The 24,350-nt window shown below is 35.4% G+C and overlaps 1 protein-coding gene across 11 annotated transcripts in view; it reads left to right on the top strand.

Moving 5' to 3' along the window:
• The window catches only part of LOC139949514 (uncharacterized), a 266,216-nt gene that overhangs the window by 143,379 nt on the left and 98,487 nt on the right, over positions 1–24,350 (top strand). For 9 of the 11 annotated variants that reach the window (XM_071947882.1, XM_071947881.1, XM_071947880.1 and 6 more), the window contains one exon: positions 176–2,497. The exons of 1 other annotated variant lie outside the window; for it this stretch is intronic. In XM_071947882.1, coding sequence (XP_071803983.1) covers positions 176–613 — 438 coding nt within the window. In that variant the 3' untranslated portion in view covers positions 614–2,497. Of the gene's footprint in view, positions 1–175; positions 2,498–24,350 lie in introns of those variants that run through there. One more of the 11 variants, XM_071947890.1, reaches the window with a different exon arrangement.

Raw genomic sequence — 24,350 nt, 5'->3', positions numbered from 1 at the left:
AAAGTTTCAAATCCTAATTAACGACATACTTGTTTTCTTATCTGAACATGAATACATTCACAAAACTGTCAAATCAACCTTTCTAAAGATACAAATAAAGTTGTATTTGTAAGGTTTTCAAATATTAAAATTTTGAGCTAGCTTTTATACCAATAATGCTTCCCTATGTTCACAGGTTGACAGACAAACTGATATTATCAAGAATGAGATAAATCACCACACTAAGTTTGGTCGTCAGGGAGCCAAGCAGGCTGTGGTCTGTGGTGCCTGGGATACTCATTGGTTGCAACTCAGGCCAGAAGTCCAACGAGTTGGCCGTGATTATTGCTGCAGTTTGGGTCTCTTGACTGGAATCTGGATGAAGCTGTTCATGCATCAACCAATAACTGAGTTTGTGCTGCTGGATTGGATTAGCAATGAAGGCGTACCATGGACCCCAAAGTACTCCACGGCCATTGCTGTAGCTGAGAAGGCAACTGTAGCAACATGTATTGGTCTTGTTGCAGGTATTGCTGCAGTTGCTGGTGTTGATGGCCTTGCTGCTCAGAATGCCAACAAAACAACACAAGATGAGGATAGTAAAGATGACAACCATGAAGCCTTATCATGGTAGGGATTTACCTTTATACACTGATGTGTGTTAGCACTGTACACTCAGTACTTTACAGAGTTCTGTGGAAAAAAGGCATATTACTTGGGTGGGATTCGAACCCACAACCTGTGCAATTCTAGAGCAGTGTCTTACCAACTAGACCACCGAGATAGCCTGATAGCTAATATGCTGAGTAAAAAGCCTGTGATTTCTTTTCATAGATCCTATGTAAGCACTGAACACACAGTGCTGCTAACACACATCGGTTCATTAGGGTAAACAATGTAAAAGTTAATTAATATTCTTTATCCTCGATACAAATTTCCGTCTACGGTACAATAACATGTAAAAAGACATCAAATAAACCAATAACTAATGTTGTACCATCCCATTATTACATGCTTTTTTTAATACTAGAGTATTGGAATGAATGTAATCTTCCAATAAATAATAATGTTACATCCCTTTAAGATATGTTTCTTGAGAACTAGATGATGGATGAATGTACTCTTCCAATAACTAATGATGTACAACCCCTTTAAGATATGTTTCTTGAGAACTAGAGGATTGGATGAAAGTACTCTTTCAATAACTAATGATGTACAACCCCTTTAAGATATGTTTCTTGAGAACTAGAGCATTGGATGAATGTACTCTTCCAGTAACAAATGATGTACAACCCCTTTAAGATATGTTTCTTGAAAACTAGAGGATTGGAATGAATATACTCTTCCAATAACCAATGATGTACAACCCCTTTTAGATATGTTTCTTGAGAACTAGAGGATTAGAATGAATGTACTCCTCCAATAACCAAACGATTCATGAAATCTAGACGATTTGACTACCCCCCCCCCCCCCCATTAAAAAAATGTCCATAATTAGTCTTTAGACGTATGCTAATACTTATGTATTATTGGAAAGGTATGTTTAAATTATCAATGAACAATTGGAGGGTATTAAGTAATTACTTAAAAGTATTGATTTGTTTACACACTACGTGCCAATTGTTTGTGTAGCTGTTGTAATTTGTTTACCCCGATTGATTTCTGACTTGAGCTCTGGCTTGTTCTGAAAACTAAAGAAAATCTTGATACATTGCATACAAGCCTGTAGTCATAAACAATTGCTAAGATCAAAAAAGCTTACTTAACAGAAACAGATGACCAGCCAAAATGCCAGAAAATGTCAGTGTTGCAACTGGTGGCCAACTAACAATTTAGCAGTATTTTTTAGCTTAACGGCTTTATAATATTTGAAAGGATTATGGCCAGGGCTTTGATTTAGGAATGGTTCTTGATTGGGCAATACTTACCAATAAGTTTCATATTAGACAATAAAGGACTCAACGCTGGTGTTCACTTGTGTTCATGTTACATTCATGGCCAAATTTCTTAAAGCTGTCAAGCAGAAAAAAATGCATAACAAATTTTTTTGCTAAGCAAAAAGATGAGTCGGCCACCAGTCAGTGTAAACCTAACGTAATTCGTGTAACCAGTGCCTGTAAAGCAATATTTTCTGTGCTGTACTAATTTGTTTGTGCTTACAGGTTTAATTGAATTGGGCCCTGTTAATTTTGCATCAATTCTACTACTGGTTTAACGTTGCTGTTACTATCATGCTACCACTATCTTTAAGGTCAAAGTTAAGCAATTCATCATGACGCAACCATTTTATTTGTCTTTAATTCAAACCAGAGAAACAAAAAACAAGGCAAACAAGACTTAATGAAATCAGCATAAGAACTGTCATTGTCACTGTGGGCGTCAGGGACCCGACTGTTGCAGCAAAGTCAATAATGCCATAAACATTCTCAGGTTGGTTTTAGTTGAAACGAAAAATGTTCATTCATTCAACAGTTTTTTATTATTTAAACCTGTTCGGTTTCTTTACAAACTTTATCGAAGTGGCACGAAATTGTTGCTGTGCCGAATTGATTTAATTAAAAAAAACAAGTATGCCATGAAATTGTTTTTGGTTTTCCCCTCGTGGTTATTTTCTGTTGATCAGTATCGGCAAGCCAAGCCGTTTTTTTTGTTCTTCCGTTTCGTTTTTTGATCTTTATTGTTGATTTTGTTTTACTTTTTAGTTACCATTTTAGTAATCTTAGTTGTTATTACTTCTCTATTGTTTGGCTATTGAGTTATTGTTGTTTTTTGACTGGTTGTTGGTTTAAACGTTTCATTCGGTTTTGTTTCGGTCATTGGAGAGGAGTGAAGACGCCGTCTGAAAAAAAAAAAAAAAAAAAAAAACAGAAGGAGAAAAAAACAAACTTCGTTGAGCATAGAGGGAGCAAAAAGTTTCAGTTGAATTTTAAAAACCTTTGAATATTTCGATTGTTCCAAGAGCACTAAATTTAATTCATCACTACAACTTGACTACAGATTTAATTGTACGTTATTGATGACTTGTATACACAACTAAGGCAGCCTTCTTTGTGTGTTTTTATTCAAGCGAGGACTTAGTCAAATCTGGATATATATCATTTTTATACTACTACGATTTGATGTACACACTGTATGCTATTTAAATGAAACTTGTTATTCATCAACTAGAGAAATGGGTTTTAAAAGTCTTCAAATTAAATTATTACCTAAGCTACACGTCTATAGACTGGCCCCTTCTTAGTCATTTAGACCCTTTCCAAACACGCGCATATGGAACCAGACCCAACATTCTATGGCCATTGTAAACACAACGTGCCTGCATCCTGTCTGTTAATTTTCGCACAGAATTCAAGGTTTTCTGAGCTGACGAAGTGTTAAACTGGGAGAAGGAGAAATATGAACGTAACTTGCTTCAAACCAGATGATTATATATCAGTGTGAGTCAAGGAAGGTCCATGGAAGAGAGCAATTGAAATACATCAGGTACGTGAATCAAATTCAATTTGTAGAAATGTGCGCGCGCTCAATTAACAACAACATAAAAGGGCGCCCTCTGTTATTACTTATGTAGGTCCTTTCTGACACCAAGGCTTGGGTTCCAACTCTAGCCCTCTTATTTAATGTAAACCTGTACCAAATGTGCACGTTTTCTAACTTACCGAGAAAGCCAAGCTTTTGAATAGATGGCGCTAAAAACATTAAGTCAATAACGTCAGATGCTGGTATTGTTCAGAGTAAAGAAGTTTTGTCCTTATGACAGTTTCCTCGCTAAGCATGCAAAGGAACAGGAGGTAACTTTTTAGCTTTGGTGGTCTTTGATGTAACCAAGAAATTCCATTTGGAAGTGGGAGGGGGCAAGCAAGGGCAAAGACATAATTCACGTGTTGGGGCTTTGATGTGTTGGACCATTCATTTTGAGGTGTTTTTGATCTCTTTTGGAATGGGTGCACGGGGCCAGGGTTCTGCTGCCGCCCTCGCCTCCATTGCGCCGCGGGTGCTGGTTGTTTACATTTTTTGTAATGCTTGAAACTTGCCTCAGAAGACATTAGAGAATCAAATCCTAAAGCAAACATTGATATGCATTTTCGTGTAGACATAATTGCATGGGCAGACCTATTTGCTGTATAAAACAATATTTTAATTGCACAAATTAAAACCTTGTAAAAACTAAATATTCCGGAAAGAAAGTTTACTTCCAAAAAAGTATTTTAGTACAATAAATTACTAAACCTTAAAAGATTTTAAAAACGCTGGTCCATTAATGAATTTTTCTTCTCCAGTGTGGCTTTGTATTTTGGTAAATAGATTGATTTCTTTTTAAGTAAAAAAAAAAAAATACTGTAACATCAAAAGGAAATTTGTCTTTTTCGGCGAGGCCGGCATTCGAACTCGGATATGTCGTTTTAAGTGTGATAATCACTGCACCTTAACTCATTGAGCTAGTGTGGTAGTGCTTTTATTAGAGTATTATTGAAGTCTCTTATGGTCTGTTGTTCACGTCCCAGTGATCAAACCACCGTCCCACAATGCACCTGGATTTATTTGCCTTTATCAGATTAAAAACCGGGTCTGGCAAGCACCAACGTGCTAGGGCGATTCGTTAGGCGCTGGTACTGTCTCTGAATTCCGAATCGGTATGAGCCACCGGTTCCGAGTTCGATCCCGGCCCCTCGCAATAATACGAAACAAGGCATTAATTACTGGGAAAGACACCAGTATGGTTTGGGAGCCGCTTTGTTTACCCTGAGCGAGGGGGGCAAGGACTGCTAGGGTTGAGAGATAGGGAAGGATATACTGTGAAGTCGGTTGTCATACCAGAAGGGTGCTATATGGAAGCCGGTAAGGGGCCTCTGTTAGTGGTTTATGTGTTGCGCGGACCATAAATTGCAATGGGGGAATAACCCGAATCGCGGCTCCTGAATACCTGACAAATCGCAGAGTAACTTTTTGTTTTTTATTTTGATAATATTTTTCTATTCCGTGTTGTATGTTTTATTTAATTAGAAAGATCGACGGCTAAGAGAGGCACAGTCCCAAACATACATCAATTGACGGGGAAGATATAAAAACAAATTAAATAATAATTATCTCGTCGCGACAATTTATTTTTAATGTTTGTTTGGGTATGTTTGGTGTAAAAAAAACAATTAGGCGTTTACCACCTCAAGCAATTATCGAACAAACAGATGTTTAAAGACCTTGTGTAATCCTTTGTTGTTTTTGGACTTTTAAAGTTTGAATCATATAGTATAAAACAGAACTCGGGTAAGTACTGAGTGAGTATACAGTGCTAACACACACCGATTGGGTAAAAAACATAATATTAATATTGTCTATCCCCGATGCAAACTTAACTTATATTAAATTGTTTGCAGTACCCGCTGCTAAAACATTGGATTCTAAATGCCTCAAACCACCGGGCAATGTCGGTGGTCTAGTTGGTAAGACACTGCGCTAGGATGTCAAAGATCGTGGGTTCGAATCCCAGCCGAGTAATATGCATTATTTTTTTTATTTTATCCATTTTTTTTATACAGAACTTGGGTATGTACTTAGTATTTTTTACAGTGCTAACACACATCGGTGTATATGGGTAAAAACCAAAAATAGTTAATATTTGTTATCCCCGATACAAACTTAACTTCTATTATATATTATAGGGTTGTACAAAATGTGTGAACACTTTATTTCATCATGGGTTTTTCTTTCGAGATATTCTCGAAACTCTGGTGCAAATAATGTCCACTCAAGAAGAATAATCCTTTTAGGAATACACAATCTGAGAACCGTTTTTAACTCATAGGGAGAAAAATTGATAATTTGTTCCATTTGCAGTACTTTGAAGTAAAACTACTCTGAAATGCATTATATACTACCCAAATCTGCTTTACTTCTCTTTATACCACGTAAGTTTTCATGCAAGCATTTTATTAGCATAATACTTACATCCTGTTTTCTATACTGTCCACCCAGGTTTAATTAAAAAGGAGAACCGTTCTTTTTAGAACTTAGAAGTCTCCCGAAAAATCCGATAAATCTACTCTGCGGTAGTATAACAATAGCAAGGCAGTTCTCTAAAAGAACAAACTCCATCTGGTGTGTAGACACACACATGATGTAACAGCAAACCAAATTGATACCTCATCACCATGCAATGCCTCAAATCATATATTTTATTTGTTCATTATTATATTTCCAACAAACGTATACTAAGCAAGGAATATTTATTTTAGCATTTCCGTAATGAGCAGAAACTACTTGACTATGACCTCCAAATTCCTAACAACGTTACCAACCTACCCCCCTCTCTTTGGTCGCGAGTTTTAACGAGCTTAAAATGCTGTCCCAAACAAATGTCAAAACCTTCTCATCAGTATAATTTACATGGGGAATCTGGCATCCTAGACTGTAGCCGGCAAAAACTTAAACCAAGGGTTGACAACACTACAACATGTAAGGACTGAATCTGTCTATGTCCCAGCTAGATACCTTGTATAACGTAGTAAAAATGAGACCGTTAAGTTGGCATAGCGCCCTCAATTTGCACTGTTTTCGTCGATTTATGTATTGTTCTTTTCAGTCGTAGGGAGTCATAGAGTTGTATGAGTCATACAATGACCAATGTGATGTTGAATTGAAATTCTGGATTTCTATATTATTTAATTGTTCACAGTTTCTATTCTGCACTGTTGCCAGTACAAACAAGCTTCACACAAATAATTGCCAGTAAATTAAACAAAGTTTATATTGGAGAAGATGCTATTAGGCAAACCAATTAGCTTTGCACACCGTTACGTGCAACGACGGGCCGAGCACAAAACAAACCATTTACTTAGTCTCGTTATAAACACAGTTAGAACTATATTTATGGAAAGGAAGAATATTCCTGAACTAGTAACGTGAGGCCTTACCGTAGGCTGACGTTGCCAGTAATGGGTTAACACAGACTGACCAATGTTCACTCGATGTAATGTGTTTGTGCACGGAAAGTAGCCTATGGTTTTACATTGCCCTCATTGTAATGATTTTGCTGCCAATACTTTTAAGATAAATCTCCCGAAGAAGTTGCAAATCCCTATATTTATACCCTCAAATTAGTTATTAGAAGGAGAAGCTGTCAGGTACAGTCGGTCAACTTCGCGATTTCCTTTATACCAGCCCGACTTCTCGCCGTACACAACGCAAAAGCCACGGCGCTCGGACTCGCTCAAACCTCAGTAATTTCAAAGTCTAACCATACTCTCATAAAAAAACCATGTTTGTGGGAGAATACGGAAATATCAAATAGCTAATTAAATTTAAATTAGTGTCACAAAAAACAAGCAAACAAAAAATCATTGACTATGACCACCAAAATCCAAACTACGTTACACCCCCCCCCCCCCCCCTTTTTACGGGGTAAAACTGTGTCTAAACCTTCGCATCAGCTCAATACTTATTTTAGCACTTTTATTACATGGGGAATCTGGCACCCTACACTGTAGCCGGTAAAATCTTAAACTAAGTGGTTGACAACATTACAACATGTAAGGACTGAATCTGTCTATGTCCCAGCTAGATACCCTGTATAACGTAGTAAAAATGAGACCGTTAAGTTGGCATAGCGCCCTCAACTTGCTCTGTTTTCCTCGATTAATTCATTGTTCTGTTCAGTCGTAGGGAGTCATAGAGTTGTAGGAGTCATTCAATGACCAATGTGATGTTGAATTGAAATTCTGTAAATCTATATTATTTAATTATTCACAGTTGATATTCTGCACAGTTGCAAGTCCAAACAAGCTTCACACAAATAATTGCCAGTAAATTAAACAAAGTTTATAGTGGAGAAGATGCTATTAGGCAAACCAATGAGCTTTGCACACGGTTACGTGCAACGACGGGCCGAGCACAAAACAAACCATTTACTTAGTCTGGTTATACACAAAATTAGAACTATATTTATGGAAAGGAAGAATATTCCTGAGTTAGTAACATGATACCTTACCGGTGGCTGACGTTGCCAGTAATGGGTAAACACAGATTGACCAATGTTCACTCGATGTCATGTGTTTGTTTCACGGAAAATAGCTTATGGTTTATATTGCCCTCATTGTAATGATTTTGCTGCCAATACTTTTAAGATAAATCTCCAGAAGAAGCTGCAAATCCATATATTTACACCCTCAAATTATTTTATTAGAAGGGGCAGCTGACAGCTACTAGTCGGACACATTCGCGATCTCCCTTATCACAGCCCGACTTCACGCCGTACACAGCGCAAAAACCACGGCGCTCGGGCTCACTCAAACCTCACTAATTTAGGTAGTCTACCCATACTCTCAAAAAGAAACCTGTTTTGTAGTAGAATACTGGAAATATCAAACAGCAAATATGATTAAAAGCATTGTCACAAAAAAACCTACTTGACTATGACTACCAAAATGCAAACTACGTTACCCCTCCCCCCCTCTTTTACGGGCTAAAACGCTGTCCCAAGCAATGTTATCAAAACCTTCTCATCAGTATAATGCTTATTTTAGCACTTTTATTACATTGGGAATCTGTCATCCTAGACTGTGGCCGGCAAAAACTTAAACCGAGGAGTTGATAACACTATGACATGTAAGGACTGAATCTGTTTATGTCCCAGCTAGACACCGTGTATAACGTAGTAAAAATGAGACCGTTAAGTTGGCATAGCGCCCTCAGTTTTCCTCGATTCAGTCATTGTTCTTTTCAGTCGTAGGGAGTCATAGAGTTGTAGGAGTCCAACAATGACCAATGTGATGTTGAATTGGAATTCTGTTGTTCTATATTATGTAATTATTCACAGTTTATATTATGCACTGTTGCCAGTCCAAACAAGCTTCACAAAAATATTTGCCAGTAAATTAAACAAAGTTTATATTGGAGAAAATGCTATTAGGCAAACCAATGAGCTTTGCACACGGTTACGTGCAACGATGGGCCGAGCACAAAACAAACCATTTACTTAGTCTCGTACCTCAAAAATGTACGTAGTCTAACCATACTCTCAAAAAGAAACCTGTTTTTTGGGAAAATACAGGAAATACCAAACAGCAAAATAATGTGATATAAATCATTGTAAAAAAAAGGTAATAATAATAATTCACTATGACCACCAAAATCCAGCCGACGTTACCCCCCCCCCCCCCTCTTTTACTTTTTATGGTTGCATAACTCCGCAGTTAGCGGAATCGTGAAATTAGACCATGTATTTTATATCCATCGCTAAGCTTGCTCCACGAATTAACAACACTGGCTTACAGTCTAAGCCGTATCATTTCGTTCTTGTAATTTTTAAACTTTCAAAAAGATCGGATTGAGATACGTATCATCTTGAAGCGACTAAGTTTCCCATCAGGCACACCGACCTTCCAGGCCCCTTGCTCACGGTCAAGGAAATAATGTCGCTTTTTGAGATTCTCTGGCCAGAAAATGTAAGATGTCTCGACTAGATAGTCGTACTTTTTTGGGACCGTTAAATTGACATAGCTCCCTCACCGGGCTAAGTCGTTATCCACTGTTCTTGTCGGGGCTTTTTGTTCAAGAAGTTGATGGAGTCCCATGAGGTCCAATGTGATTTGGACTTTAAATTAAATCTCATTCCAAGGGAAATCCTTAGCTTGGCCTCCATTGTTTTTTCCTCTCAGCCTCGATATGAAGGTGCTAAGACAGAGTGCAAAAATTGTTCTTTATTAGAAGTAAACGAAGAAGTGGGAAGTTTTCTGTAATGTGAAATGGAATATACGCCGACTGTATACGTGTGTGTACTTCTGAAGGATTTAACTTGTATTTGAAAAACTTATTGTTCACGCCTTAGAAAAAAACAAAACAAATCAAAGTTTCCAATAATTTCGCTCCTCAGCAAATTAATACTGGGCGACGCTTCATACTCTTCTTCGTTTTACCAAGATGTAAACTCATGTGGTAGGCCAACTACTTTGATGTTCTTCTGTAATGTGGTGATCCCTTGATAAAACTTTCTTGGTTTTCCCTCTGACTAGGTTGCAATACCACAAATATTCTAACTAGATCACTCATTTACAAAGTGTAAAACAATTAAAATTTAAGGTTAAATTTTGCGAATTACTGCTTGTATTACTTCAAAAACATAGCAATCGGATAGTTAGAAACTGCTAGTGCCACAATTTTCTCTCCTCTGAAACCAATTGTAATCAAACCGAGGCAGAAAGGGAAATTGGTCTGGTCACTTAGTTCTAACTTCAAAATCCGTATATGTTATTGTTATTGCAGTCTGGATCACGGGGCGACAAAGAAAGATGGAAGGTGCTTCGATTATGGCTCAGTGGAGATTGGTTGCTGTTGATACTTATCATGTGGTAAGTCAAACAAGATTTTTATTTTACAATATGAAATCCTAAAATAATTACATATCTAGTCAAATGCTGAATGGTTTGGAAAACAACTGCGTGGCGTGTTTTTTCCTTAGTGACAATCAAGTGAATTTAGAGACTGTGACAAATTAGTATGCATATGGCTATGTATAGACTTTAGAATCCCACTTTGAATCTTATTATTATATGCGATGAAAGTTATATAATACTAGAATGGATGTTTCAGTTTGCATTGTTCTGATGTAGCAGTCAGTCTGTACTATTCTGAAATCGTACAGCAAGCTATGGGTTAGCCCGGTATGCTTGCGTTCATTGTGAATAGCATCCAGTGCCAATTGTATTTTAACAATGGTCTGTCTGCCAATAGTGCCAGCTCTACATTACTTCCAATATAGCTATGTCAGCCACTGCTAGTACCAGAAAGGGTTCTTAGGCTGGCTCAGGTGTTTTGACCCTTAACCTTAAAAGAGCAAATAAGTGTATCCAAACATATATGGAAGGAATAATGTCTGCCCCCCCCCCCCCCTTTTCGTTAATTAAAAAACATTAGTGTGTGGGTAAAAAACAAAAATAATAATGCTTAAAAGCTTGAATTCGTTTCAATATATTTTGTTGTCATAGTAAGTTCTGAGTTGAAAAAAAATGTATCCAAACCTATATGAAAGGGATAATGCCCGGCCCTATTCTTGTTAAGTATTTTGAAAATTTCATTTGCTTCGAGGGACCGTGTTCACATAGGGACCGTACCAAACTTTGTTGGACATGATTAAAGGTTGTCTGAACTTATATAACACTATACAAAAGATGGTTTCAGTTGGCGTGGCTTTTGAACAATGGTGTGATTGCCAGTTCCTTTGTAACTAGTCTTTGCTTCCTATAGATATGTAGATCACTGCCAGTGGTACGAAACTGCACTTTGGCTGGCTTGGATATATATAATAACACATAAACATGAAGAAACTGATAAACTCTTTGAAAATTAAGTGCAGATTAAATATTGAATTGCACTCATGAGCCTTTCTATGCAAAAAACACTAATGAATTCAAACAAATCTTAAAAGCTTGAATTTAGCTTTGGAAATAATTGTATCCAAACCTATATGGAAGGAAAAGTACCTGCCTCCTTTTTTGTTCATGAATAAAAAACATAATTTAAAACAATGCTTGAAAGCTTGAATTACGTTTAAATATGATTTGTTGTCATAGTGTTTTTTGGGCGTGAAATAAATGTATCTAAACCTATGAAAGGGATATTGCCTGGCCCTATTATTGTTAAGTATTTGGCACTTTCATTTGCTTCGAGGGACCGTGTTCACATGGGGACCGTACCAAACTCTGTTGGATTTGATTAAAGGTTGCCTGAACTTAGCATTGTATTGGTCTGGTCTGGTCTGTTATATAACACCATAAAAGATGGCTTCAGTTGGCATGGTTTTTAAACAAAGGTGTGGTTGCCAGTTCCTTTGTAACTAGTCTTTGCTTCCTATAGATATGTAGATCACTGCCAGTAGTACGAAAAGGCACATTGGCAGGCTTGGATATTTGTAATACCACAGAAAAAGGAAGATACCAATGTCCACTGATAAACTCTTTGAAAATTAATTGCATATGAAATATTGAAATGACTCATGAGCCTTTTTTTGTGCAAAATTCACATATAAATTAAAACAAATCTTAAAAGCTTGAATTTAGTTTTTTTTTTTCATGAAAACAAAAATTAATTTAAAACAATGCTTAAAAGCTTGAATTACGTTTCAATATATTTTGTTGTCATAGTATACTCTGCGTTGATTTTTTTTTTCCAAACCTATATAAAAGGAATATTGCCTGGCCCTATTCTTGTTAAGTATTTGACACTTTCATTTGCTTCGAGGGACCGTGTTCAGATAGGGACCGTAACAACTTTTTTTGTGGATATGATTAAAGGTTGCCTGAACTTAGCATTGTACTGGTCTGGTCTGTTATATAACACTACAAAGGTTGGTTTCAGTTGGCGTGGTTTTTGAACAATGGTGTGGTTGCCAGTTCCTTTGTAACTAGTCTTTGCTTCCTATAGATATGTAGATCACTGCCAGTAGTACGAAAAGGCACTTTGACAGACTTGGATATATATAATAACAGAAAAAGGAAGAAACCAATGTCCAAAGATAAACTCTTTGAAAATTAATTGTAGATTAAATATTGAATTGTACTCATGAGCCTTTTTTGCAAAATTCACATATAAATGAAAACAAATCTTAAAAACTTGAATTTAGTTTTGGAAATAAGGGTATCCATACTTATAAGGAAGGAAAAGTGCCTGCTTCTTTTTTTGTCCATAAAAACAAAAATTAATTTAAAATAATGCTTAAAAGCTTGAATAACGTTTAAATATAGTTTGTTGTCAGAGTATTTTCCTGGCGTGAAATAAATGCATCTAAACATATGAAAGGGTTGTTGCCTGGCCCTTTTTTGTTCAGTATTTGACACTTTCATTTGCTTTGAGGGACCGTGTTCACATAGGGACCGTAACAAACTTTTTGTGGATATGATTAAAGGTTGCCTGAACTTAGCATTGTACTGGTCTGGTCTGTTATATAAAACTACAAAGGTTGGTTTCAGTTGGCGTGGTTTTTGAACAATGGTGCGGTTGCCAGTTCCTTTGTAACTAGTGATTGCTTCCTATAGATATGTAGATCACTGCCAGTAGTACGAAAAGGCTCTTTGGCAGGCTTGGATATATATAATAACACAGAAACAGGAAGAAACCAATGTCCACTGATAAAATCTTTGAAAATTAATTGCAGATTCAATATTGAAATGTACTCATGAGCCTTTTTTATTTTGCAAAATTTACATATAAACTTAAACAAAATCTTAAAAGCTTGAATTTAGTTTTAGAAATAAGTGTATCCAAACTTATATGGAAGAACAAGTGCCAGTCTCTTTTTTGTCCATGAAAACAAACATTAATTTAAAACAATGCTTAAAAGCTTGAATTACGTTTAAATATAATTTGTTCTCATATTTTTTTCCTTGCGTGAATTAAATGCATCTAAACCTATGAAAGGGATATTGCCTGGTTTTTTTTATTCAGTATTTGACACTTTCATTTGCTTCGAGGGACCGTGTTCACATAGGGACCGTAACAAACTTTTTGTGGATATTATTCAATTGCCTGAACTTAGCTTTGTACTGGTCTGGTCTGTTATATAACACTACAAAGATTGGTTTCAGTTGGCATGGTTTTTGGACAATGGTGTGGTTGCCAGTTCCTTTGTCACTAGTCTTTGCTTCCTATAGATATGTAGATCACTGCCAGTAGTACGAAAAGGCACTTTGGCAGGCTTGGATATATATATAATAACATAGAAAAAGGAAGATATACCAATGTCCACTGATAAACTCTTTGAAAATTAATTGCAGGTTAAATATTGATTTGTACTCATAAGCCTTTTTTGTTGTTGCAAAATTCACATATAAACTTAAACAAAATCTTAAAAGCTTGAATTTAGTTTTAGAAATAAGTGTATCCAAACTTATATGGAAGAACAAGTGCCTGTCTCTTTTTTGTCCATGAAAACAAACATTAATTTAAAACAATGCTTAAAAGCTTGAATTACTTTTAAATATAATTTGTTGTCATAGTATTTTCCTGGCGTGAAATAAATGCATCTAAACATAAGAAAAGGTTGTTGCCTGGCCCTTTTTTTGTTCAGTATTTGACACTTATCTTATGTCACAGGTTTTCAATGACTAATTTTGTTGTGTCTGTTTTTTCTTTGTGTTGTGTTTTGTTTTTGTTTTGTTTTTGGTTTTACTGCGCCTTGAACACCCAGCAGGGTGGATATGTGCGCATTACAAGTCTTATTATTATTATTATTATTACTTTCATTTGCTTTGAGGGACCGTGTTCACATAGGGACCGTACCAAACCTTTTGTGGCTATGATTAAAGGTTGCCTGAACTTAGCATTGTACTGGTCTGGTCTGTTATATAACACTACAAAGGTTGGTTTCTGTTGGCGTGGTTTTTAAACAATGGTGTGGTTGCCAGTTCCTTTGTAACTAGTCTTTGCTTCCTATAGATATGTAGATCACTGCCAGTACTACGAAAAGGCACTTTGGCAGGCTTGGATATATATAATAACACAGAAAAAGGAAGATACCAATGTCCACTGATAAACTCTTTGAAAATTAATTGCAGATTAAATAATGAATTGTACTTATGAGCCTTTTTTCAAAATTCACATTTTAATTTAAAAATAATCTTAAAAGCTTGAGTTTAGTTTTGGAAAAAAGGGTTTCCATACTTATAAGGAAGGAAAAGTGCCTGCTTCTTTGTTTGTCCATAAAAACAAAAAATAATTTAAAACAATGCTTAAAAGCTTGAATAACGTTTAAATATAGTTTGTAGTCATAGTATTTTCCTGGCGTGAAATAAATGCATCTAAACCTATGAAAGGGTTAATACCTTGCCCTTTTAGTTCAGTATTTGCGATTGCATTTGCTGCGAGGGACCGTGTTCACATAGGGACCGTAACTTTTTGTGGATATGGTTAAAGGTTGCCTGAACTTAGCATTGTACTGGTCTGGTCTGTTATATAACAATTCAAAGGTTGGTTTCAGTTGGCATGGTTTTTGAACAATGGTGTGGTTGCCAGTTCCTTTGTAAATTAGTCTTTGCTTCCTATAGATATGTAGATCACTGCCAGTAGTACGAAAAGGCTCTTTGGCAGGTTTGGATATATATAATAACACAGAAAAAGGAACATACCAATGTCCACAGATAAACTCTCTGAAAATTAATTGCAGATTAAAAATTGAATTGTACTCATGAGTCTTATTTTTTGCAAAAGTCACATATAAATAAATAAAAATCTTAAAAGTTTGAATTTAGTTTTGGAAATAAGTGTAGCCAAACTTGTATGGAAGGAAAAGTGCCTGCCTCTTTTTTGTTCATGAAAACAAAAATTAATTTAAAACAATACTTTAAAGCAAAGCTTGAATTACGTTTAAATATAATTTGTTGTCATAGTATTTTTCTTGCGTGAAATAAATACATCTAATTGCTTGGCCCTTTTTTGTTCAGTATTTGACACTTGCATTTGCTTCGAGCGACCGTGTTCACATAGGGACCGTAACAAACTGTTTGTGGATATGATTGAAGGTTGCCTGAACTTAGCATTGTACTGGTCTGGTCTGTTATATAACACTACAAAGGTTGGTTTCAGTTGGCGTAGTTTTTGAACAATGGTGTGGTTTTCAGTTCCTTTGTAACAAGACTTTGCTTCATATAGATATGTAGATCACTGCCAGTTGTACGAAAAGGCACTTTGGCAGGCTTGGATATATATAATTACAAAAAAAGGAAAAAAAAACATTGTAAACTGACAAACTCTTTGAAGATTAATTGCAGATTTTGCAAAATTCACATATAAACTAAAACAAATCTTAAAAGCTTGAATTTAGTTTTGGAAATAAGTGTATCCAAACTTATATGGAAGGAAAATTGCCTGCCTCTTTTTTTGTTCATGAAAACAAAAATTAATTTAAAACAATGCTTAAAAGCTTGAATTACGTTTAAATATAATTTGTTGTCATAGTATTTTCCTGGCGTGAATTAAATGCATCTAAACATATGACAAGGATATTGCCTGGCCTTTTTTGTTCAGTATTTGACACTTTCATTTGCTTCGAGGGACCGTGTTCACATAGGGACCGTAACACACTTTTTGTGGATATGATTAAAGGTTGCCTGAACTTAGCATTGTACTGGTCTGGTCTGTTTTATAACACTACAAAGGTTGGTTTCAGTTGGCGTGGTTTTTGAACAATGGTGTGGTTGCCAGTTCCTTTGTAACTAGTCTTTGCTTCCGTTAGATATGTAGATCACTGCCAGTAGCACGAAAAGGCTCTTTGGCAGGCTTGGATATATATAGTAACACAGAAAGAAGAAAACAGTGTCCACTTATAAAATCTTTGAAAGATAATTTCATAATAAACATTGAATTGTACTTTCAAGCTTGTTTTTTCCTAATAAATCACTCATAAATTAAAACAGTTCTTAAACGCTTGAGTTTAGTTTTTGAAATAAGTGTATCCAAACTTATATGGAAGGAAAAGTGCCTGTCTCTTTTTTTTTTCATGAAAACAAAAATAAATTTAAAAAAATGCTTAAAAGCTTGAATTACGTTTAAATATAATTTGTTGTCATAGTATTTTCCTGGCGTAAAATAAATGCATCTACACCTATGAAAGAGATATTTATATTGCCTGGCTTTTTTTGTTCAGTATTTGAAACTTGCATTTCCTTCGAGGGACCGTGTTCACATAGGGACCGTAACAAACTTTTTGTGGATATGATTAAAGGTTGCCTGAACTTAGCTTTGTACTGGTCTGGTCTGTTATATAACACTACTAAGGTTGGTTTCAGTTGGTGTGGTTTTTGAACAATGGTGTGGTTGCCAGTTCCTTTGTAACTAGTGTTTGCTTCCTATAGATATGTAGATCACTGCCAGTAGTACAAAAAGGCACTTTGGCAGGCTTGGATATATATGTAATAAAATAGAAAAAGTAAGATACCAATGGCCACTGATAAACTCTTGAAAATTAATTGCACGTGTAAATATTGAAATTTACTCATCACCCTTTTTTTTCCAAATTCACATATAAATTTAAACAAATCTTAAAAGCTTGAATTTAGTTTTGGAAATAAGTGTATCCAAACTTATATGGAAGAAAAAGTGCCTGCCTCTTTTTTTGTTCATGAAAATAAAAATTTATTTAAAACAATGCTTAAACGCTTGAATTACGTTTAAATATAATTTGTTGTCATAGCATTTTCCTGGCGTGAAATAAATGCATCTAAATCTATAAAAGAGATAGTGCCTTCCCCTCTTTTTTGTTCAGTATTTGACACTTTCATTTGCTTGAGGGACCGTGTTCACATAGGGACCGTAACACACTTTTTGTGGATATTACGATTAAAGGTTGCCTGAACTAAGCATTGTACTGGTCTGGTCTGTTATATAACACTATAAAGGTTGGTTTCAGTTGGCGTGGTTTTTGAACAATGGTGTGGTTGCCAGTTCCTTTGTAACTAGTCTTTTCTTCCTATAGATATGTAGATCACTGCCAGTAGTACGAAAAAACACTGGCAGGCTTGGATATATATAATAACACAGAAAAAGGAAGATACCAATGTCCACAGATAAACTCTTTGAAAATTAATTGCAGACTAAAAATTGAATTGTACTCATAAGCCTTTTTTTTTTTGCAACAATTCACATATAAATAAAAACAAATCTTAAAAGTTTGAATTTAGTTTTGGAAATAAGTATATCCATACTTGTATGGAAGGAAAAGTACCTGCCTCTTTTTTGTTCATGAAAACAAAAATTAATTTAAAACAATGCTTTAAAGCAAAGCTTGAATTACGTTTAAATATAATTTGTTATCACAGTATTTTCCTGGCGTGAAATATATACATCTAACTGCTTGGCCCTTTTTTTGTTCAGTATTTGACACTTGCATTTGCTGCGAGGGACCGTGTTCACATAGGGACCGTTACAACTTTTTTGTGGATATGATTAAAGGTTGCCTGAACTTAGCATTGTACTGGTCTGGTCTGTTATATAACACTACAAAGGTTGGTTTCAGTTGGCGTGGTTTTTGAACAATGGTGTGGTTACCAGTTCCTTTGTAACTAGTCTTTGCTTCCTATAGATATGTAGATCACTGCCAGTAGTACGAAAAGGTACTTTGGCAGGCTTGAATATATATGTTATAAAACAGAAAAAGGAAGATACCAATGTCCACTGATAAACTCTTTGAAAATTAATTGCAGACTAAAAATTGAATTATACTCATGAGCCTTTTGTTTTTTTTTGCAAAATTCACATATAAATTTAAACAAATCTTAAAAGCTTGATCCATTTAGTTTTTGAAATAAGTGTATCCAAACTTATATGGAAGAAAAAGTGCCTGCCTCTTTTTTGTTCATGAAAATAAAAATTAATTTAAAACAATGCTTAATAGCTTGAATTACGTTTAAATATAATTTGTTGTCATAGTATTTTCCTGGCGTGCAATAAATGCATCTAAACCTATGAAAGGGATAGTGCCTTGCCCTTTTTTGTTCAGTATTTGACACTTTCATTTGCTTGAGGGACCGTGTTCACATAATGACCGTAACACACTTTTTGTGGATATTACGATTAAAGGTTGCCTGAACTTAGCATTGTACTGGTCTGGTCTGTTATATAACACTACAAAGGTTGGTTTCAGCTGGCGTGGTTTTTGAACAATGGTGTGGTTGCCAGTTCCTTTGTAACTAGTCTTTTCTTCCTATAGCTATGTAGATCACTACCAGTTGTACGAAAAGGCTCTTTGGCAGGCTTGGATATATATAATAACACTGAAAGAAGAAAACAGTGTCCACTGGTAAAATCTTTGAAAGTTAATTTCATAATAAACATTGAATTGTACTCTCAAGCTGGTTGTTTCCTAATAAATCACTCATAAATTAAAACAGTTCTTAAAAGCTTGAGTTTAATTTTGCAATATATTTGTTGGTCTTGTTTTTTTCTCTCCCATGGAATAAGTGATATCCAAACTTATATGGAAGGAATAGTGCGTGCCCCCCTCCTTTTTCGTTCATTAAAAAAAAATTAGTTTAAAAGCTTGAATTACGTTTCAATATATTTTGTTGTCATAGTATATTCTGCGTTGATTTTTTTTTTCCAAACCTATAAGAAGGGATATTGCCTGGCCCTATTCTTGTTAAGTATTTGACACTTTCATTTGCTTTGAGGGACCGTGTTCACATAGGGACCGTACCAAACTTTGTTGGATATGATTAAAGGTTGCCTGAACTAAGCATTGTACTGGTCTGGTCTGTTATATAACACTACAAAGGATTGTTTCAGTTGGCGTGGTTTTTGAACAATGGTGTGGTTGCCAGTTCTTTTGTAACTAGTCTTTGCTTCCTATAGATATGTAGATCACTGCCAGTAGTACGAAAAGGTACTTTGGCAGGCTTGGATATATATGTAATAAAACAGAAAAAGTAAAATACTAATGTCCACAGATAAACTTTTTGAAAATTAAATGCAGGTGTAAATATTGAAATTTACTCATAAGCCCTTTTTTGGCAAAATTCACATATAAATTTAAACAAATCTTAAAAGCTTGAATTTAGTTTTGGAAATAAGTGTATCCAAACTTATAATGGAAGAAAAAGTGCCTGCCTCTTTTTTGTTCATGAAAATAAAAATTTATTTAAAACAATGCTTTAAAGCTTGAATAACGTTTAAATACAATTTGTTGTCATAGTATTTTCCTGGCGTGAAATAAATGCATCTAAACCTATATGAAAGGGATAGTGCCTTGCCCTTTTTTGTTCAGTATTTGTCACTTTCATTTGCTGGAGGGACCGTGTTCACACTTTTTGTGGATATGATTAAAGGTTGCCTGAACTAAGCATTGTACTGGTCTGGGGTCGATTTCACAAAGAGTTAGGACTAGTCCTAACTTAGGACTAGTCCTAGGAGATATACAAATTGCATAGATAGTCCTAAGTTAGGACGAGTAACTGGTCCTAACTCGAGATAAGACTAGTCCTAACTCTTTGTGAAATCCACCCCTGGTCTGTTATAATACAAAAGATGGTTTCAGTTGGCGTGGTTTTTGAACAATGGTGTGGTTGCCAGTTCCTTTGTAACTAGTCTGTGCTTCATATAGATATGTAGATCACTGCCAGTAGTACGAAAAGGCACTTTGGCAGGCTTGGATATATATAATAACACAGACAAAGAAGAAACCAGTGTCCATTGATATACTCTCTGAAAGTTAATTTCATAATAAACATTGAACTGTACTCTAAAGCTTGTTTCCCTAATAAATCACTCATAAATTAAAACAGTTTTAAAAAGCTTGAGTTTATTAGTGAAATATACTTTTTTGGTCTTGTTTTTTTTTCTCTCCCATGAAATAAGTGATATCCAAACTCATATGGAAGGAATAATGCCTGCCCCCTCCTTTTCCGGTCATTAAAAACATTAGTTTAAAACAATGCTTAAAAGCTTGAATTACGTTTCAATATAATTTGTTGTCTTCGTAATTTCTGCGTTGAAAAAAATGTATCCAAACCTATATGAAAGGGATATTGCCTGAACCTATTCTTGTTAAGTATTTGACACTTTCATTTGCTTCGAGGGCCCGTGTTCACATAGGGACCGTAAGAAACTTTGTTGGATATGATTAAAGGTTGCCTGAACTTAGCATTGTACTGGTCTGGTCTGTTATATAACACTACAAAGGTTGGTTTCAGTTGGCGTGGTTTCTGAATGGTGTGGTTGCCAGTTCCTTTGTAGCTAGTCTTTGCTTCCTATTGATATGTAGATCACTGCCAGTAGTACGAAAAGGCACTTTGGCAGGCTTGGATATATATAGATATATATAATAACACAAAACAAAGTTAATTGAAAATTAATTGCAGACTAAAAATTGAATTGTACTCATGAGCCTTTTGTTTTTGCAAAATTCACATGTAAATAAAAACAAATCTTAAAAGTTTGAATTCAGTTTCTGAAATAAGTGTATCCAAACTGGTATGGAGGGAAAAGTGCCTGCCTCTTTTTTGTTCATGAAAACAAAAATTAGTTGAAAACAATGCTTTAAAGCAAAGCTTGAATAACGTGTAAATATAATTTGTTGTCATAGTATTTTCCTGGCGTGAAATAAATACATCTAATTGCTTGGCCCTTTTTTTGTTCAGTATTTGACACTTGCATTTGCTGCAAGGGACCGTGTTCACATAGGGACCGTATTAAACCTTTTTTGTGGATATGATTAAAGGTTGCCTGAACTTAGCATTGCATTGGTCTGGTCTGTTATATAACACTATAAAGGTTGGTTTCATTCGGCGTGGTTTTTAAACAATGGAGTGGTTGCCAGTTCCTTTGTAACTAGTCTTTGCTTCCTATAGATATGTAGATCACTGCCAGTAGTACGAAAAAGCACTTTGGCAGGCTTGGATATAATAACACAGAAAAAGAAGAAACCAGTGTCCATTGATAAAATCTTTGAAAGTTAATTTCATAACAAACAATGAATTGTACTCTCAAGCTTGTTGTTTTCCTAATATAAATCACTTATAAGTAAAAACAGTTCTTAAAAGCTTTAATTTAATTTTGCCCTATATTTTTGTTGTCTTGTTTTTTTAATCCCATGAAGTAAATGATATCCAAACTTATGGAAGGAATAATGCCTGCCCCCCCCCCTTTCGTTCATAAAAAAACATTAGTTTAAAACAATGCTTGAAAGCTTGAATTACGTTTCAATATATTTTGTTGTCAAAGTAATTTCTGCGTTGAAATAAATGCATCCAAACCTATATGAAAGGGATATTGCCTGGCCCTTTTCTTGTTAAGTATTTGACACTTGCATTTGCTGCGGGGGACCGTGTTCACATATAGGGACCGTACCAAACTTTGTCGGATATGATTAAAGGTTGCCTGAACTTAGCATTGTACTGGTCTGGTCTGTTATATAACACTATACAAAAGATGGTTTCATCTGGCGTGGTTTTTAAACAATGGTGTGGTTGCCAGTTTCCTGTAGGTAGTCTTTGCTTCCTTTAGATCACTGCCAGTAGTACAAAAATGCACTTTGGCAGGCTTAGATATATTATATAATAACACAGAAAAAGGAATAAACCAATGTCCACTGATAAACGCTTTGAAAATTAATTGCAGATTAAATATTGAGTTGTACTCATGAGCCTTTTTTTTGCAAAAATCACATATAAATTGAAACAAATCTTAAAAGCTTGAATTTAGTTTTGGAAATAAGTGTATCCAAACTTATATGGAAGGAAAAGTGCCTGCCTTTTTTTTTCATGAAAAAAAAAACCCATTAATTTAAAACAATGCTTAAAAGCTTGAATTACGTTTAAATATAATTTGTTGTCATAGTTTTTCCCTGGCGTGAAATAAATGTATCCAAACCTATATGAAAGGGATATTGAACCCTCAAAACACCATAGTTTGCAAAAGGGATTCTTCTATGCATGTGTCTATGTGAAACCATAGCTAGCAGGAACACGTACAGAGATTCAGTCTTTATGGATCTAACATTACAGATTGAACACTGCATAACCATGCCAACTGACACCACCCATTGTGTTGTTATATAATTATCATAGCATCGAACTGTGCATGTTAAGGTGGCTCAGGGAAAGGCTTATAAGTTTCAGCAACCTTTAATCCTATGATTCCACAAAATGTTTGGTATTGTCCCTATGTGATGGACAGGATCCCCAACAGCAAAATACAAAGTGTAAATCACTGTACAAATCTAGTGTCAAGCCCTGAAATTCGTTCCAATGTCGGTTTCGATAAATTCATTTCAAGAGAGAATACATGTCATAACTATTCAAATGTTATATTTATAGCTTTGAAAAACGACTTGAATTTTTATCAATTTGATATAATTTTTTAACACACTTTTCTGTGGGAATAATACGCAATGATATTTTTAAAGCTTTTTTCAAATAATTTTGTTGATGGTTTTCTTCCCCTTTTCTCTATAAACGAAAGTTGGTAAAATCTATCCCTTTTGCAGACCCACACCGACAGAACAAATTCCACATAAATTTCAACTTTGAATGGTCTTCAATGAAATGTTCGTTGATAAAACCTAAATACTTTTTATCATAAACAAACTTGTTGAAACTTCTTATTGAATCTTTTTAAGAAGTATAAATATGTCAAGTGATTGTTTTTTAGGATTTCCTGCATTATCCATACCGAGGTTGGAAGGAAGTTTGCCTGACACTAATAACTGACAGTTTTAATTGCTGTGAGGGACCGCGTTAAGGATCGTAACAAGCTTGTGTGGAGGCGTAGAATCAACAAACTATTAAAGGAAATTCAACCACAGTGCGTTCCATAGAGGTCTCTAAACTGACCGCTTGCCAATCGCAATGTTCATCTAAACCAGTGAAACCAATATCTCTACGTGTTCTTGTTTCCTCTAGCTCATCCATTGCATACAATAAACAAGCTCTTTGCAGAAGTTTTTTTCCTGAGTTCAGAAAATTCGTCTTCATTTTGTCAGCCCTTTTTGTTGGAGAAATCTCCTCCCGTATACGGAGCCTTTTTTTCTGAAAGTCCAAACACAATTGTAAAATCACTTAAAATTATATTTTTAATCCTTTAAGAACATTGAATTTAAACTTGTTTAAATTGCTGATAACTAAATGTATTGATGGTTCAGTTTTGATAGCTAAGGTAATCCAAAACGGCTCATTAACGTGACCGGCTTACTGTTCGTTCAACACCCCCCCCCCCCACACACACACCTAGTGGATGGTGGCGGGTACTCACCACACAAAATAAACTCCCATATCAACCAACGATATTCAAAAATATTCAACCAATATATAAAGTCTCCCAGCCTTTTGAAAACCTATCGAACATTATTTTCCGACAAATAAACTATAAATTTGCTTTAAACTTTTGGGGGTCAGCCGTTTTGAATGTTTGCTAATTACCCCAAGAAAAAAATACCAGAAAACTTTCAAGTATAAATTAAAAATGTATCCAGTTTTCTCAAAAGTTGAAGCACAGAACTTCTTCAGGTTTGGATAGATTGTTGTAAATCATGACCCCAAAACGTTATTATTCAAAAGAAACTCTTGTTTGTGTTAGTTTGGTGCGCCCCTGGATGGCGAATCAAAGCAATTTCAGTATACCTCCCTCTAGTGGCGCAGCAAGGCTTTGGGCAGGGGACCAGTCTACTGTCAGACGTGGTACCCCGCCTCTCGTATAGTTTTTTAACATTACACTACCACTCAATGGTCATGTACAACTACTCAATGTACATGTACAATGTGTTATGTACATGTGCGTAAACAGAAACTAACGGAACAAGTGACTCCAAAACACACCACTGTTTTATGAGTTTTGGCGCTGAGTTGAGAGACTGACATTCAACAAAGTAACAGGTAAATTGACACTTTAAATGGTAA

The sequence above is a fragment of the Asterias amurensis genome, chromosome 17 (assembly GCF_032118995.1).
Source record: "Asterias amurensis chromosome 17, ASM3211899v1".
Classification (NCBI taxonomy): domain Eukaryota; kingdom Metazoa; phylum Echinodermata; class Asteroidea; order Forcipulatida; family Asteriidae; genus Asterias; species Asterias amurensis.
This window is presented reverse-complemented; position numbering and strand designations above follow the sequence as displayed.